Source organism: Pseudophryne corroboree, chromosome 6 (assembly GCF_028390025.1).
Source record: "Pseudophryne corroboree isolate aPseCor3 chromosome 6, aPseCor3.hap2, whole genome shotgun sequence".
Classification (NCBI taxonomy): Eukaryota; Metazoa; Chordata; class Amphibia; order Anura; family Myobatrachidae; genus Pseudophryne; species Pseudophryne corroboree.
In genome coordinates, this window is record NC_086449.1 from 250,417,738 (window position 1) to 250,431,340 (window position 13,603).

Sequence of the window (13,603 nt, forward strand, 5' to 3'; positions counted from 1 at the left end):
ATTGTCCCCTCCCCTTAATTCTTTTTATTTTGTAAAATATTTAAATAAAACATACATATAAAAACAAAAAATTATAAACAAAAAACAAAATACATACTCCAGACTCCATAGGGCCGAGTCCTCCCCACTTGGGTTAACCCAGAAGGCAGGAGCCTGAGTTTCTGCACTTCCGCAGTAGCCATGCATCACAGTGCAGAAAGCCAGTATCTCCTGGACACAGTTCCTGGCTGCAGATGAAAAATTTTTGGGTTGTTGGTTGTTTTTTTTTAAGGTGGGCACCATTTTAAGAATTACTGGTGGAAAATGAAAGTGAAATGCGTTCGTCAGATCTGTTGTGGCAAAGAAACAACACTCCATAGGTACGGATCATGAATAATCTACACTGATGTGTACAGAAAGAATGATACCCCCATGGAAAATGAAAATTACGTAATAAAGGTGATTTATGTAGAATTCTTCTGAAGAAAAAAAATTAAATTTAACATGTCACTGCTTTTGTCTTATGACATTATTATCCTTCATTTATACAGTGCCGGTCTTTAATACATCTGTACATTAGGAGATCATGATACAAACAAATTACCTACATGACATGAAACCGAATATAAAAAATGGCCAGCATAAATCATTTTCTAATCTATATTCAACACTACCAAATAACTGCCAAATGTCCATAATGATTTTATGGTATACATGATTTCTGCTCTATTGTAGTCTACAAACTACTCTGGTCTTTTCCTGACCAAAAAGCATGCTGGCCTCTGTGCTTCCTCCCCAGTTCAGTCCTCTCTCGCCAGCCACAGTGAAGGGTCATCGCCCAGCCGCAGCTGCCGAAAGACTATCTTCCTACAGCCCAACCACAGGACTCGGCCAGCCACTGTGACTCAGACTGATCAGCCGAATTGGAGCTTTCTGCTGTACAGCCGCCTCCAGTGTCACCCCCCTTTCTACTAAACAGTCTCAGCAGTGATGAATCATACTCGGATCAGGGCTGGACTGGCCATCTGGCACGTCAGAAGGGCCGGTCCCTCAGAGAGCGGGGAAGGCCGCGCACAGCGCAGCTTCCGGCTCTCTGGTTGAGCCGCCCCCCACCGGTCTCCACGGAAATGGGGGCGTGCCACACGCCCGGACTCGCGGCACGCCCCAAGTAAGTGTCGCCATGGTAATTGAGTACACACCCTCATGACTCGCGGCATGCCCCCATGTTACGTGACGGCGCTCAAGCCCCCCAACACCCCCCCCCCCCGTGGTGAGCGCGCGCACCTTCACGAGTGCCCAAGCCTTTTTTTTTTTTAGTAAACTATGTAAATAATAGCTATGTAACCTTGATTAAGTATACTTTAATTAACAAATCTGAATATGAATGGCAAATCGCTCTGACACAAATAATATGACTCCACTTAACTAAAGGCAGCTTTTGTATCGATATTGTTTATGGGGGTGATTCAGAGCTACACACACACACGCTCGCTTCAATTGCACTTGCATTGCGTATATGGAAACACACGCAGATCCTTGCGTGTATGAAGTGCTATATACATCTATGCGACCGCCCCATCCATACGCTTGGCTTCAGATCAGTCATCATTAACAGCGCGCACTTGCACCAGCCTTATCCTTGGTGCAAGAGATCAGTCTGAAATCGCAACTCGCAATCCATAGTTCCACCCTCACCATGCCCTCAGTAAACTTATCTTACATGCAAATGCCCTAATACCAACCAGTAACGCTCCTTCCCCTCTAAGTGGAGATGCGAATGAGCTTCATACAATGCGAAATACAGGTGCAAATGTGACCTGCGTGCCATACTGCCTCAGCTCCTATACTGTACGAGCACCAGAGAGACCAAGGGGGACATTTACTAAGCAGTGATAAGAGCGGAGAAGTGAGCCAGTGGAGAAGTGCCCATGGCAACCAATCAGCACTGAAGTAACATCTATAATTTGCATACTATAAAATTATACAAAATAATGAAACAAACCAACCTAGGTTGGAAAGGGCGCTTTAAGTGTTTTCCAATTTGAAAAGTGCAGCAGCTGCCTATATAGGGTAGTTAAACCTTTATAAAAACAAAACTAAAATACAACAACAAAAGGCTGCGCTTAGAGAGATGAATTGTCTAAAAAACAATATAAAATTTATTAAACTTAAAATCCGTCCATTGGACAATTGAATTAAAATACACTGTAATGGATAACCTTCAATCACCTTTTCAACATCACATAAGCTTATTTAGTGAACCAAAAATGACCCTGTATGCTTGAAACCAATTTTATCCTGGGGCTAAAGCATAGTCCCTGGGCTGGAAGATTAGGTCCCAACGCTGGAGGTTCTGCAATTCCAATGTTTTAGCATAAAGTCAAGGAAAGTCCTCACCAGTATTGCGTTTTGGTTGACAAGAAAGTCCAGTCCTTAGTTTGTTGGATATGGTTCAAGTCTAACAGATTCTGGGGTCCGCGATGGTTCAGGATTGCAGTGAAGATTGTGATGAGGTGATGAAGGGGCTCACACCTGACGCGTTTCACAGCTCCTGCTGTTTTATCATATATATCGTTTATATATATATTTATTTGATAAAACAGCAGGAGCTGTGAAACGCGTCAGGTGTGAGCCCCTTCATCACCTCATCACAATCTTCACTGCAATCCTGAACCATCGCGGACCCCAGAATCTGTTAGACTTGAACCATATCCAACAAACTAAGGACTGGACTTTCTTGTCAACCAAAACGCAATACTGGTGAGGACTTTCCTTGACTTTATGCTAAAACATTGGAATTGCAGAACCTCCAGCGTTGGGACCTAATCTTCCAGCCCAGGGACTATGCTTTAGCCCCAGGATAAAATTGGTTTCAAGCATACAGGGTCATTTTTGGTTCACTAAATAAGCTTATGTGATGTTGAAAAGGTGATTGAAGGTTATCCATTACAGTGTATTTTAATTCAATTGTCCAATGGACGGATTTTAAGTTTAATAAATTTTATATTGTTTTTTAGACAATTCATCTCTCTAAGCGCAGCCTTTTGTTGTTGTATAAAATTATACAAAGCTGCTGATTGGTTAATGGGGCAACTTCTCCACTAGCTCACTTCTCCGCTCTTATCACTGCTTAGTAAATTTCCCCCTAAGAGTAAAAACGTAATACTTACCATCTCTTTTAGATTCAATTATTCTGTTCAGCTCAGTGTTGTCTCTTTCAAGCCGAGGCTGGTGTGGGCGTCTCTTTGTTGTTAGCGATAGTGCTGCAGAGACAACAAATGCAAAACATACAAGTATTTCTCTAGTGTGATCGAGATTAATACATTCTATGTACACGACGCAGACAGATTCAGTTGACTCTAAACACAGGTAGAAATCTGCATTCATATCCGAGCATGCAACAATAATTCACAGCAGCCCATTCTAACTGCTACAGGGGTTAATAGCACAAAAGAGCTGGGACCCAGATGATACCAGGTACCTACAGGGCAGGTTTCTCATCATATTAAAGCAGCAAACCAGGCAACCCAAAGTAAAACCTCCATGGATCATTCAGCAAATCAGAGAAGAAAGGGGAATGAACTGCATAAATGCCTCTGATAGAGCTACAAGGCATAGCAGCGAAACGCAAACTAAATATTGTATGGCACGGGACTTACTATGCCAATTTAGACCCGGCTAGGATTTTCACAGAACTGGCATTATTATTACCCTAAAAGATGAACATGATCTCCCCTTTTAAAGGGCTATACATGTCGATTCAATCCTGTCCTTCTGCCATATTAATAGCAGAATGAAGGACTTTTCTGACTAATATGTTATCCCTCTGCTGACTTAATAAAAAATTAAAAACATCAAATCAAAGTGTTGTGCTATGCGTCTAAGGAATGGATTTATTAAATTTTCAGTTTTAGACATGCTATGGAATTTTACTATTGTTGTATGATTTAGGCCTAGCTACATTGTTACCTATATTGTTTGATTGTGGAGATGTACTCTCTCCCATTTCTACAGCTGCCTTGATAGAAACAAACAGAGTAACGCCCGATCATTATATATTTATTATATAATACCTTGCAGTGATGGACTGGGAAGCAAGTGATAAAAAAGAATCATGTACATACTGTATGATTCACTGGTGTCAGATTTACAGAAGTATAATTAGAGCACTGCAATGTAGAACAGTGATGTGGAGACAAAGCAGATCTAGGTGGGCGAGAGTGACAAGAGTTTTAGCTGGACAGATTCATGGAGGGGTCAGAAACCTTTCAAATGTTGCTGTGTAGCCCAATAATATCTATGTCTACCTCTGATGAACCACAGACATGTATCCATTAAAAATGCAATCATTCTGTCTTACTATAAAGTGATGCTCATGTCTATTACAGTATTCCAGAACAGGAAGGAATACAGTGACACCAATCAGGTGTATATAGTTCTGCTAATTACAGCTAGTATATGTATAGTTCTACCAGCAACTTGTGTGTTAGCAGACTGTTTTCATTCCATTTACAGACAAGCGTACTGAAACATTTACACTATGTATAAACATACAGGAAAGCTAATATGATAGTGAACACTTCAAAGCCAGTTTAATCAGGCTTATCAGACAGCAATTGGAAGGGAAATAATAAGAATTTACTTACCGATAATTCTATTTCTCGGAGTCCGTAGTGGATGCTGGGGTTCCTGAAAGGACCATGGGGGATAGCGGCTCCGCAGGAGACAGGGCACAAAAAGTAAAGCTTTACGATCAGGTGGTGTGTACTGGCTCCTCCCCCTATGACCCTCCTCCAAGCCTCAGTTAGGATACTGTGCCCGGACGAGCGTACACAATAAGGAAGGATTTTGAATCCCGGGTAAGACTCATACCAGCCACACCAATCACACTGTACAACCTGTGATCTGAACCCAGTTAACAGCATGATAACAGCGGAGCCTCTGAAAAGATGGCTCACAACAATAATAACCCGATTTTTGTAACTATGTACAAGTAATGCAGATAATCCGCACTTGGGATGGGCGCCCAGCATCCACTACGGACTCCGAGAAATAGAATTATCGGTAAGTAAATTCTTATTTTCTCTATCGTCCTAGTGGATGCTGGGGTTCCTGAAAGGACCATGGGGATTATACCAAAGCTCCCAAACGGGCGGGAGAGTGCGGATGACTCTGCAGCACCGAATGAGAGAACTCCAGGTCCTCCTTAGCCAGGGTATCAAATTTGTAGGATTTTACAAACGTGTTTGCCCCTGACTAAATAGCCGCTCGGCAAAGTTGTAAAGCCGAGACCCCTCGGGCAGCCGCCCAAGATGAGCCCACCTTCCTTGTGGAATGGGCATTTACATATTTTGGCTGTGGCAGGCCTGCCACAGAATGTGCAAGCTGAATTGTATTACACATCCAACTAGCAATAGTCTGCTTAGAAGCAAGAGCACCCAGTTTGTTGGGTGCATACAGGATAACAGCAAGTCAGTTTTCCTGACTCCAGCCGTCCTGGGACCTATATTTTCAGGGCCCTGACAACATCCAGCAACTTGGAGTCCTCCAAGTCCCCAGTAGGCGCAAGGCACCACAATAAGCTGGTTCAGGTGAAACACTGACACCACCTTAGGGAGAGAACTGGGGACGAGTCCGCAGCTCTGCCCTGTCCAAATGGACAAACAGATATGGCTTTTTTGAGAAAAAAACCACCAATTTGACACTCGCCTGGTCCAGGCCAGGGCCAAGAGCATGGTCACTTTTCATGTGAGATGCTTCAAATCCACAGATTTGACTGGTTTTAAACCAATGTGATTTGAGGAATCCCAGAACTACGTTGAGATCCCACAGTGCCACTGGAGGCACCAAAGGGGGTTGTATATGCAATACTCCCTTGACAAACTTCTGGACTTCAGGAACTGAAGCCAATTCTTTCTGGAAGAAAATCGACAGGGCCGAAATTTGAACCTTAATGGACCCCAATTTGAGGCCCATAGACACTCCTGTTTGCAGGAATCGACAGAGTTGAAATTTCTTCGTGGGGCCTTTCTGGCCTCACACCACGCAACATATTTTTGCCACATGTGGTGATAATGTTGTGCGGTCACCTCCTTTCTGGCTTTGACCAGGGTAGGAATGACCTCTTCCTGAATGCCTTTTTCCCTTAGGATCCGGCGTTCCACCGCCATGCCGTCAAACGCAGCTGCGGTAAGTCTTGGAACAGACATGGTACTTGCTGAAACAAGTCCCTTCTTAGCGGCAGAGGCCATAAATCCTCTGTGAGCATCTCTTTAAGTTCCGGGTACCAAGTCCTTCTTGGCCAATCCGGAGCCATGAGTATAGTTCTTACTCCTCTACGTCTTATAATTCTCAGTACCTTAGGTATGAGAAGCAGAGGATGGAACACATACACCGACTGGTACACCCACGGTGTTACCAGAACGTCCACAGCTATTGCCTGAGGGTCTCTTAACCTGGCGCAATACCTGTCCCGTTTTTTGTTCAGACGGGACGCCATCATGTCCACCTTTGGTATTTCCCAACGGTTTACAATCATGTGGAAAACTTCCCGATGAAGTTTCCACTCTGCCGGGTGGAGGTCGTGCCTGCTGAGGAAGTCTGCTTCCCAGTTTCCATTCCCGGAATGAAACACTGCTGACAGTGCTATCACATGATTTTCCGCCCAGCGAAAAGTCCTTGCAGTTTTTGCCATTGCCCTCCTGCTTCTTGTGCCGCCCTGTCTATTTACGTGGGCGACTGCCGTGATGTTTTCCCCACTGGATCAATACCGGCTGACTTTGAAGCAGAGGTCTTGCTAAGCTTAGAGCATTATAAATTTACCCTTAGCTCCAGTATATTTATGTGGAGAACAGTCTCCAGACTTGATCACACTCCCTGGAAATTTTTTCCTTGTGTGACTGCTCCCCAGCCTCTCGGGCTGGCCTCCGTGGTCACCAGCATCCAATCCTGAATGCCGAATCTGCGGCCCTCTAGAAGATGAGCACTCTGTAACCACCACAGGAGAGACACCCTTGTCCTTGGATATAGGGTTATCCGCTGATGCATCTGAAGATGCGATCCGGACCATTTGTCCAGCAGATCCCACTGAAAAGTTCTTGCGTGAAATCTGCCGAATGGAATTGCTTCGTAGGAAGCCACCATTTTTACCAGGACCCTTGTGCAATGATGCACTGACACTTTTCCTGGTTTTAGGAGGTTCTTGACTAGCTCGGATAACTCCCTGGCTTTCTCTTCCGGGAGAAACACCTTTTTCTGGACTGTGTCCAGAATCATCCCTAGGCACAGCAGATGTGTCGTCAGGATCAGCTGCGATTTTGGAATATTTAGAATCCACCCGTGCTGTTGTAGCAGTATCCGAGATAGTGCTACTCCGACCTCCAACTGTTCCCTGGACTTTGCCCTTATTAGGAGATCGTCCAAGTAAGGGGTAATTAAGACGCCTTTTCTTCGAAGAAGAATCATCATTTCGGCCATTACCTTGGTAAAGACCCGGGGTGCCGTGGACAATCCAAACGGCAGCGTCTGAAACTGATAGTGACAGTTCTATACCACGAACCTGAGGTACCCTTAGTGAGAAGGGCAAATTTGGGACATGGAGGTAAGCATCCCTGATGTCCCGGGACACTATATAGTCCCCTTCTTCCTGGTTCGTTATCACTGCTCTGAGTGACTCCATCTTGATTTGAACCTTTGTTAAGTGTTCAAATTTTTTAGATTTAGAATAGGTCTCACCTAGCCTTCTGGCTTCAGTACCACAATATAGTGTGGAATAATACCCCTTTCCTTGTTGTAGGAGGGGTAATTTGATTATCACCTGCTGGGAATACAGCTTGTGAATTTTTTTCCCATACTGCCTCCTTGTCGGAGGGAGACCTTGGTAAAGCAGACTTCAGGAGCCTGCGAGGGGGAAACGTTTCGACATTCCAATCTGTACCCCTGGGATACTACTTGTAGGATCCAGGGGTCCTGTACGGTCCCAGCGTCATGCTGAGAGCTTGGCAGAAGCGGTGGAAGGCTTCTGTTCCTGGGAATGGGCTGCCTGCTGCAGTCTTCTTCCCTTTCCTCTATCCCTGGGCAAATATGACTCTTATAGGGACGAAAGGACTGAGGCTGAAAAGACGGTGTCTTTTTCTGCAGGGATGTGACTTAGGGTAAAAACGGTGGATTTTCCAGCAGTTGCCGTGGCCACCAGGTCCGATGGACCGACCCCAAATAACTCCTCCCCTTTATACGGCAATACTTCCATGTGCCGTTTGGAATCTGCATCACCTGACCACTGTCGTGTCCATAAACATCTTCTGGCAGATATGGACATCGCACTTACTCTTGATGCCAGAGTGCAAATATCCCTCTGTGCATCTCGCATATATAGAAATGCATCCTTTAAATGCTCTATAGTCAATAAAATACTGTCCCTGTCAAGGGTATCAATATTTTTAGTCAGGGAATCCGACCAAGCCACCCCAGCTCTGCACATCCAGGCTGAGGCGATCGCTGGTCGTAGTATAACACCAGTATGTGTGTATATACTTTTTATGATATTTTCCAGCCTCCTGTCAGCTGGCTCCTTGAGGACGGCCCTATCTATAGACGGTACCGCCACTTGTTTTGATAAGCGTGTGAGCGCCTTATCCACCCTAAGGGGTGTTTCCCAACGCGCCCTAACTTCTGGCGGGAAAGGGTATACCGCCAATAATTTTCTATCGGGGGGATCCCACGCATCATCACACACTTCATTTAATTTATCTGATTCAGGAAAAACTACGGTAGTTTTTTCACATCCCACATAATACCCTCTTTTGTGGTACTTGTAGTATCAGAAATATGTAACACCTCCTTCATTGCCCTTAACGTGTGGCCCTAATAAGGAATACGTTTGTTTATTCACCGTCGACACTGGATTCAGTGTCCGTGTCTGTGTCGACCGACTAAAGTAAACGGGCGTTTTAAAAAAACCCTGACGGTGTTTTTGAGACGTCTGGACCGGTACTAATTGTTTGTCGGCCGTCTCATGTCGTCAACCGACCTTGCAGCGTGTTGACATTATCACGTAATTCCCTAAATAAGCCATCCATTCCGGTGTCGACTCCCTAGAGAGTGACATCACCATTACAGGCAATTGCTCCGCCTCCTCACCAACATCGTCCTCATACATGTCGACACACACGTACCGACACACAGCACACACACAGGGAATGCTCTGATAGAGGACAGGACCCACTAGCCCTTTGGAGAGACAGAGGGAGAGTTTGCCAGCACACACCAAAAACGCTATAATTATATAGGGACAACCTTATAAGTGTTTTCCCTTATAGCATCTTTTTTTTTTTATATATTTCTAACGCCAAATTAGTGCCCCCCCCTCTCTGTTTTAACCCTGTTTCTGTAGTGCAGTGCAGGGGAGAGCCTGGGAGCCTTCCCTCCAGCCTTTCTGTGAGGGAAAATGGCGCTGTGTGCTGAGGAGATAGGCCCCGCCCCTTTTTCGGCGGGCTCGTCTCCCGCTCTTTAACGGATTCTGGCAGGGGTTAAATATCTCCATATAGCCCCCGGAGGCTATATGTGAGGTATTTTTTGCCAAAAATAGGTTTACATTTGCCTCCCAGGGCGCCCCCCTCCCAGCGCCCTGCACCCTCAGTGACTGCCGTGTGAAGTGTGCTGAGAGGAAATGGCGCACAGCTGCAGTGCTGTGCGCTACCTTAAGAAGACTGAGGAGTCTTCTGCCGCCGATTCTGGACCTCTTCTCGTTTCAGCATCTGCAAGGGGGCCGGCGGCGAGGCTCCGGTGACCATCCAGGCTGTACCTGTGATCGTCCCTCTGGAGCTAATGTCCAGTAGCCAAAGAAGCCAATCCATCCTGCACGCAGGTGAGTTCACTTCTTCTCCCCTAAGTCCCTCGTTGCAGTGATCCTGTTGCCAGCAGGACTCACTGTAAAATAAAAAACCTAAGCTAAACTTTTCTAAGCAGCTCTTTAGGAGAGCCACCTAGATTGCACCCTTCTCGGCCGGGCACAAAAATCAAACTGAGGCTTGGAGGAGGGTCATAGGGGGAGGAGCCAGTACACACCACCTGATCGTAAAGCTTTACTTTTTGTGCCCTGTCTCCTGCGGAGCCGCTATCCCCCATGGTCCTTTCAGGAACCCCAGCATCCACTAGGACGATAGAGAAATGTGTAATGACACTGTCTGTGATTCTGATTGTACATGTGGCTGCTTACATAAAATACATGATGTGTCTCTGAGGAGACACTGGCGGAACTGACATGTACTGCTGGTACTACAGACCAATTAGTTACTTCCAGACACTCCACTTCTAATGGTCTCTTACAGTGTAATGCTCCACACAGAGCAAATCATTGCTTTTACAGTTAATCACAGCTTCATTAGACTTTGAAAGGCACGCTAGTGCATAACCTTCATTTATAAAATAAACTGTTATTCTAAACCTCGATGTCAATAGCATTGGGAGCACACAGGATCTTCACACTTAAATCCTTCCGCACAGAACTATAACGTTGAATATTTTTGATATAGTAATAATGGTTTACAATTTGCCTAAAAACAAAGGGTCCAGCACAGACTCCTATGAAGTCCACACTGCCCATTTCTAATGTTTTATCAACAAAAGGCTTCATTACTAATTTGTGATTGTGTGGTGACAGTCTACTCACCACTCTGCCTCGTTGTTGGCGGAGGAGGTAGGGTAGCAGGTATAGTCGGTGATACGACTGTCTCCACAGTTTCTTGCAACGAGCTGCGGTCTCTCTGATGGTGTATATAGTAATCCTTAGGAAGCCAGTACTCATATTCTATGCCTGAGTTCTGCTCTGTGAAGAGGACCTAGAATATACATAAGATATATTGTTTCATTTACATAATTTGTATTGACTGCAAGACTTGCTTTAAAGCTTACTTCCTCATTGGAATACAATATAGTCCATGTTCATCATCTATCTCAGGCTTACGCAGTATACCAACTGGGTGGTCAGCTGCATGGAGATATTCACTCAGGTTTGTAGAAACCCAGGCAGCCTGATGCTCTGCTGTAAGTAAATGAGACATGTTGGACAAAGGACTGTGGGATAGATTTATGATCCTCGTTACGGGCTTTAGCGGTATCTATGCACGTTAGGTAATACAGATACCACTTCTCCCTATGTATTAATGTGGAATTGCGTGCTAAATGTCGGGGAAGCGTCATTATTGGCGCACCGATCTTCAAGATAGCGCAAATGTAAGAATGGTCAGTGGCTACGACTGAAGATATCGATTTCCGCAGCAGACAGCCAGAGATTGTGCAAACAAAATATGTATGTATGTATGTATGTATGTATGTATGTATGTATGTATGTATGTATGTATGTATATATATATATATATATATATATATATATATATATATATATATATTTTATGTGGGTGCTGCTGTGGAACTACTGACTGATGCATGCCCACAATCCATGCAGTGCTGGTCCCCAAAGCAGCTACAGCTGACAGAGGGAGAGTGCACTTTGCCAAATGGTGAGTTAACACTATCCCTCTTCGGCAAAACAAACAATAATACATCTGCCAATATCAGGACCGGCTTCACCACAATAGAGAGGTAAAGTGGGTCCACACAAATAACGGCCAATATGTGCATAATAATACCTCTCACCCTGAATGTTTTAAAATAATCTTGATATGCCTCTAGCTTTCTCGTATGAAAGGATTTGACCTGACACAAAGTTGGTTAACATAAAGAAGCAGTGGTGCCTCCTATTTACGTACGATAGGGGGTCTGCCACTACCCCTGTTCCTGGAGAGGAGAAAGCCAGTCCATGGGTCCTGGCCCATGCACAATGGATTCGGCAGGTGCCGGGACTATGGTGGCCAATCCCGGGATCGGGATCCCGGGATTTAGGGCCAAAAACGGCCGGGATTGAATCCGGGGATTGGAAGCTCCAATCCCGTGGATTGAGACATCAGCATTGAGCGTCCACAGGATGCTCAGACGCTGTCCGGCTTCCTTCTTCCGGCTCCCCAGCGCAGCGTGAGAGGTCACGAATCGCCTTCACACGCCGCTGGGAGCCGCCCCCGGTATATGGTGAGTTATGTGTGTGGGGTGGGGCGAGGGGGCGGCCACATAGTTAAAAGCCAATCCTGGGTATCCCAGGTATCCAGGAATTGGATATTTTTCAATCCTGATACCCGGGATTGAAAAAATGGCCCGGGATTGGCTTCCTTAGCCGGGACGGTGCATGCGCAGATGCCACGGTGCAACAGTGCGTGCTTAAACCCCTGGCCTCTATGTACTGCACTGACTGCAGTCCATAGAAGCTGGATTGGGCTGTGCTCTCTGCTTATCGCAGCATGGCCTGGCAGTCCCAGGGAGTGGAGACACCTCCCAATGGGACTGCCGTGTGTGTCTGTGACTGACAGTTACAACTTCCAATAGGAAGTCACTGCCAATCACACTGAAAGCCAGTGCAGTCACAGAGTGCATCTGGCTTCACTGACACTGAGCGGGGTGGTAGATTTTACCTGGCGGGCTGCAGTCCTGCAGCCCATAGGTAAAATCCGCCACCGTAAAGGAGCTACAGATTACATGGACAATACATAAGTTAACCATGGAGGAAACGTGTTTTTCCTGCCTGTTAGAAAGTCTGTTTATATGCTTTGCAATGATAATTCTACGTGTATGTAATGTTATAATGTTCTTTTAGAAAAATAAAAGACAGGAAAATAAAAACGGAGAGTTAGTGAAGATGGAAGCTGCTGCAGTGCAAGAAGCTGCCGATAGATTTACACCATAATAAAAAAATATATATATTCTTTGCAACTCCTTTGGACAAAGAGCGAAATTGCCCGCTGTGAACAGATTTATGGTCCATAACCCTACTGAAAGACAATATTGGGGATCTTCTTGTGCTTAAGCCTTACAACAGAAGTAAATGGCTTGCAGTGTCAAACGTATTAACTCCTGCCATGAAGCAGAAGTGTGGAACTATGGATTTATACAGCACATAATACTATATTTTTTAATTTTTTATGTTTATTGCATAAGGCAACATTTTAGGTCTAGAGAGGATAGATTTTTTGGTCATAATCATGCTTAGTTTATTGCATACATCTTAATTTTTCTGTAATCATGTGACATACTCAAATGATTACTATTTCAAATGTCTTTGAAAATACTCTATGAAGCCATAATGAATGGGCTAATCAAGAGGAGAACCAGGAAAAAGATTCCTCCTTCCCTTTAATGTCTTGAGAAATTCTCAAAGTTGTCCTTCAAAACATAAACCAATACACAGGTGGGAATTTCCGGCTGCCAAGAAGCATTTCCGTGTGCACAACCGGAGGCAGTGTGAGCCGGGGATAGCCGGTGCCTGCTGAAGATGCTCAACACTGCCCAGCATTGAAAAAACACAAAAAAAAGGTGGTGGCTACTCCCGAAATCCTGGGATTGGACGTTCTAATCCTAGGATTCAATCCCAGACAATTTTAAGTTAAAATCCCAGATCCCGCCGATCACGATTACAGGACTGGTCACCTTAGTTGGTGCACACCAGTATCAGTGTATCTCTGACTAACAGCTTAGCACAGAGCTATCATTGGGACAGTCTGACCATCAGTTCCAGTCC

At 45.0% G+C, this 13,603-nt stretch overlaps 1 protein-coding gene across 3 annotated transcripts in view; it reads right to left on the reverse strand.

Annotated features, from left to right (window-relative positions):
- Positions 1-13,603, reverse strand: part of LOC134931960 (ADAMTS-like protein 5) — a 123,946-nt gene that overhangs the window by 17,488 nt on the left and 92,855 nt on the right. For all 3 annotated transcript variants that reach the window (XM_063925870.1, XM_063925869.1, XM_063925868.1), the window contains 2 exons: positions 10,649-10,817; positions 3,150-3,242 (listed from right to left, as the gene is read on the reverse strand). In XM_063925870.1, coding sequence (XP_063781940.1) covers positions 3,150-3,242; positions 10,649-10,817 — 262 coding nt within the window. The remainder of the gene's footprint in view (positions 1-3,149; positions 3,243-10,648; positions 10,818-13,603) is intronic.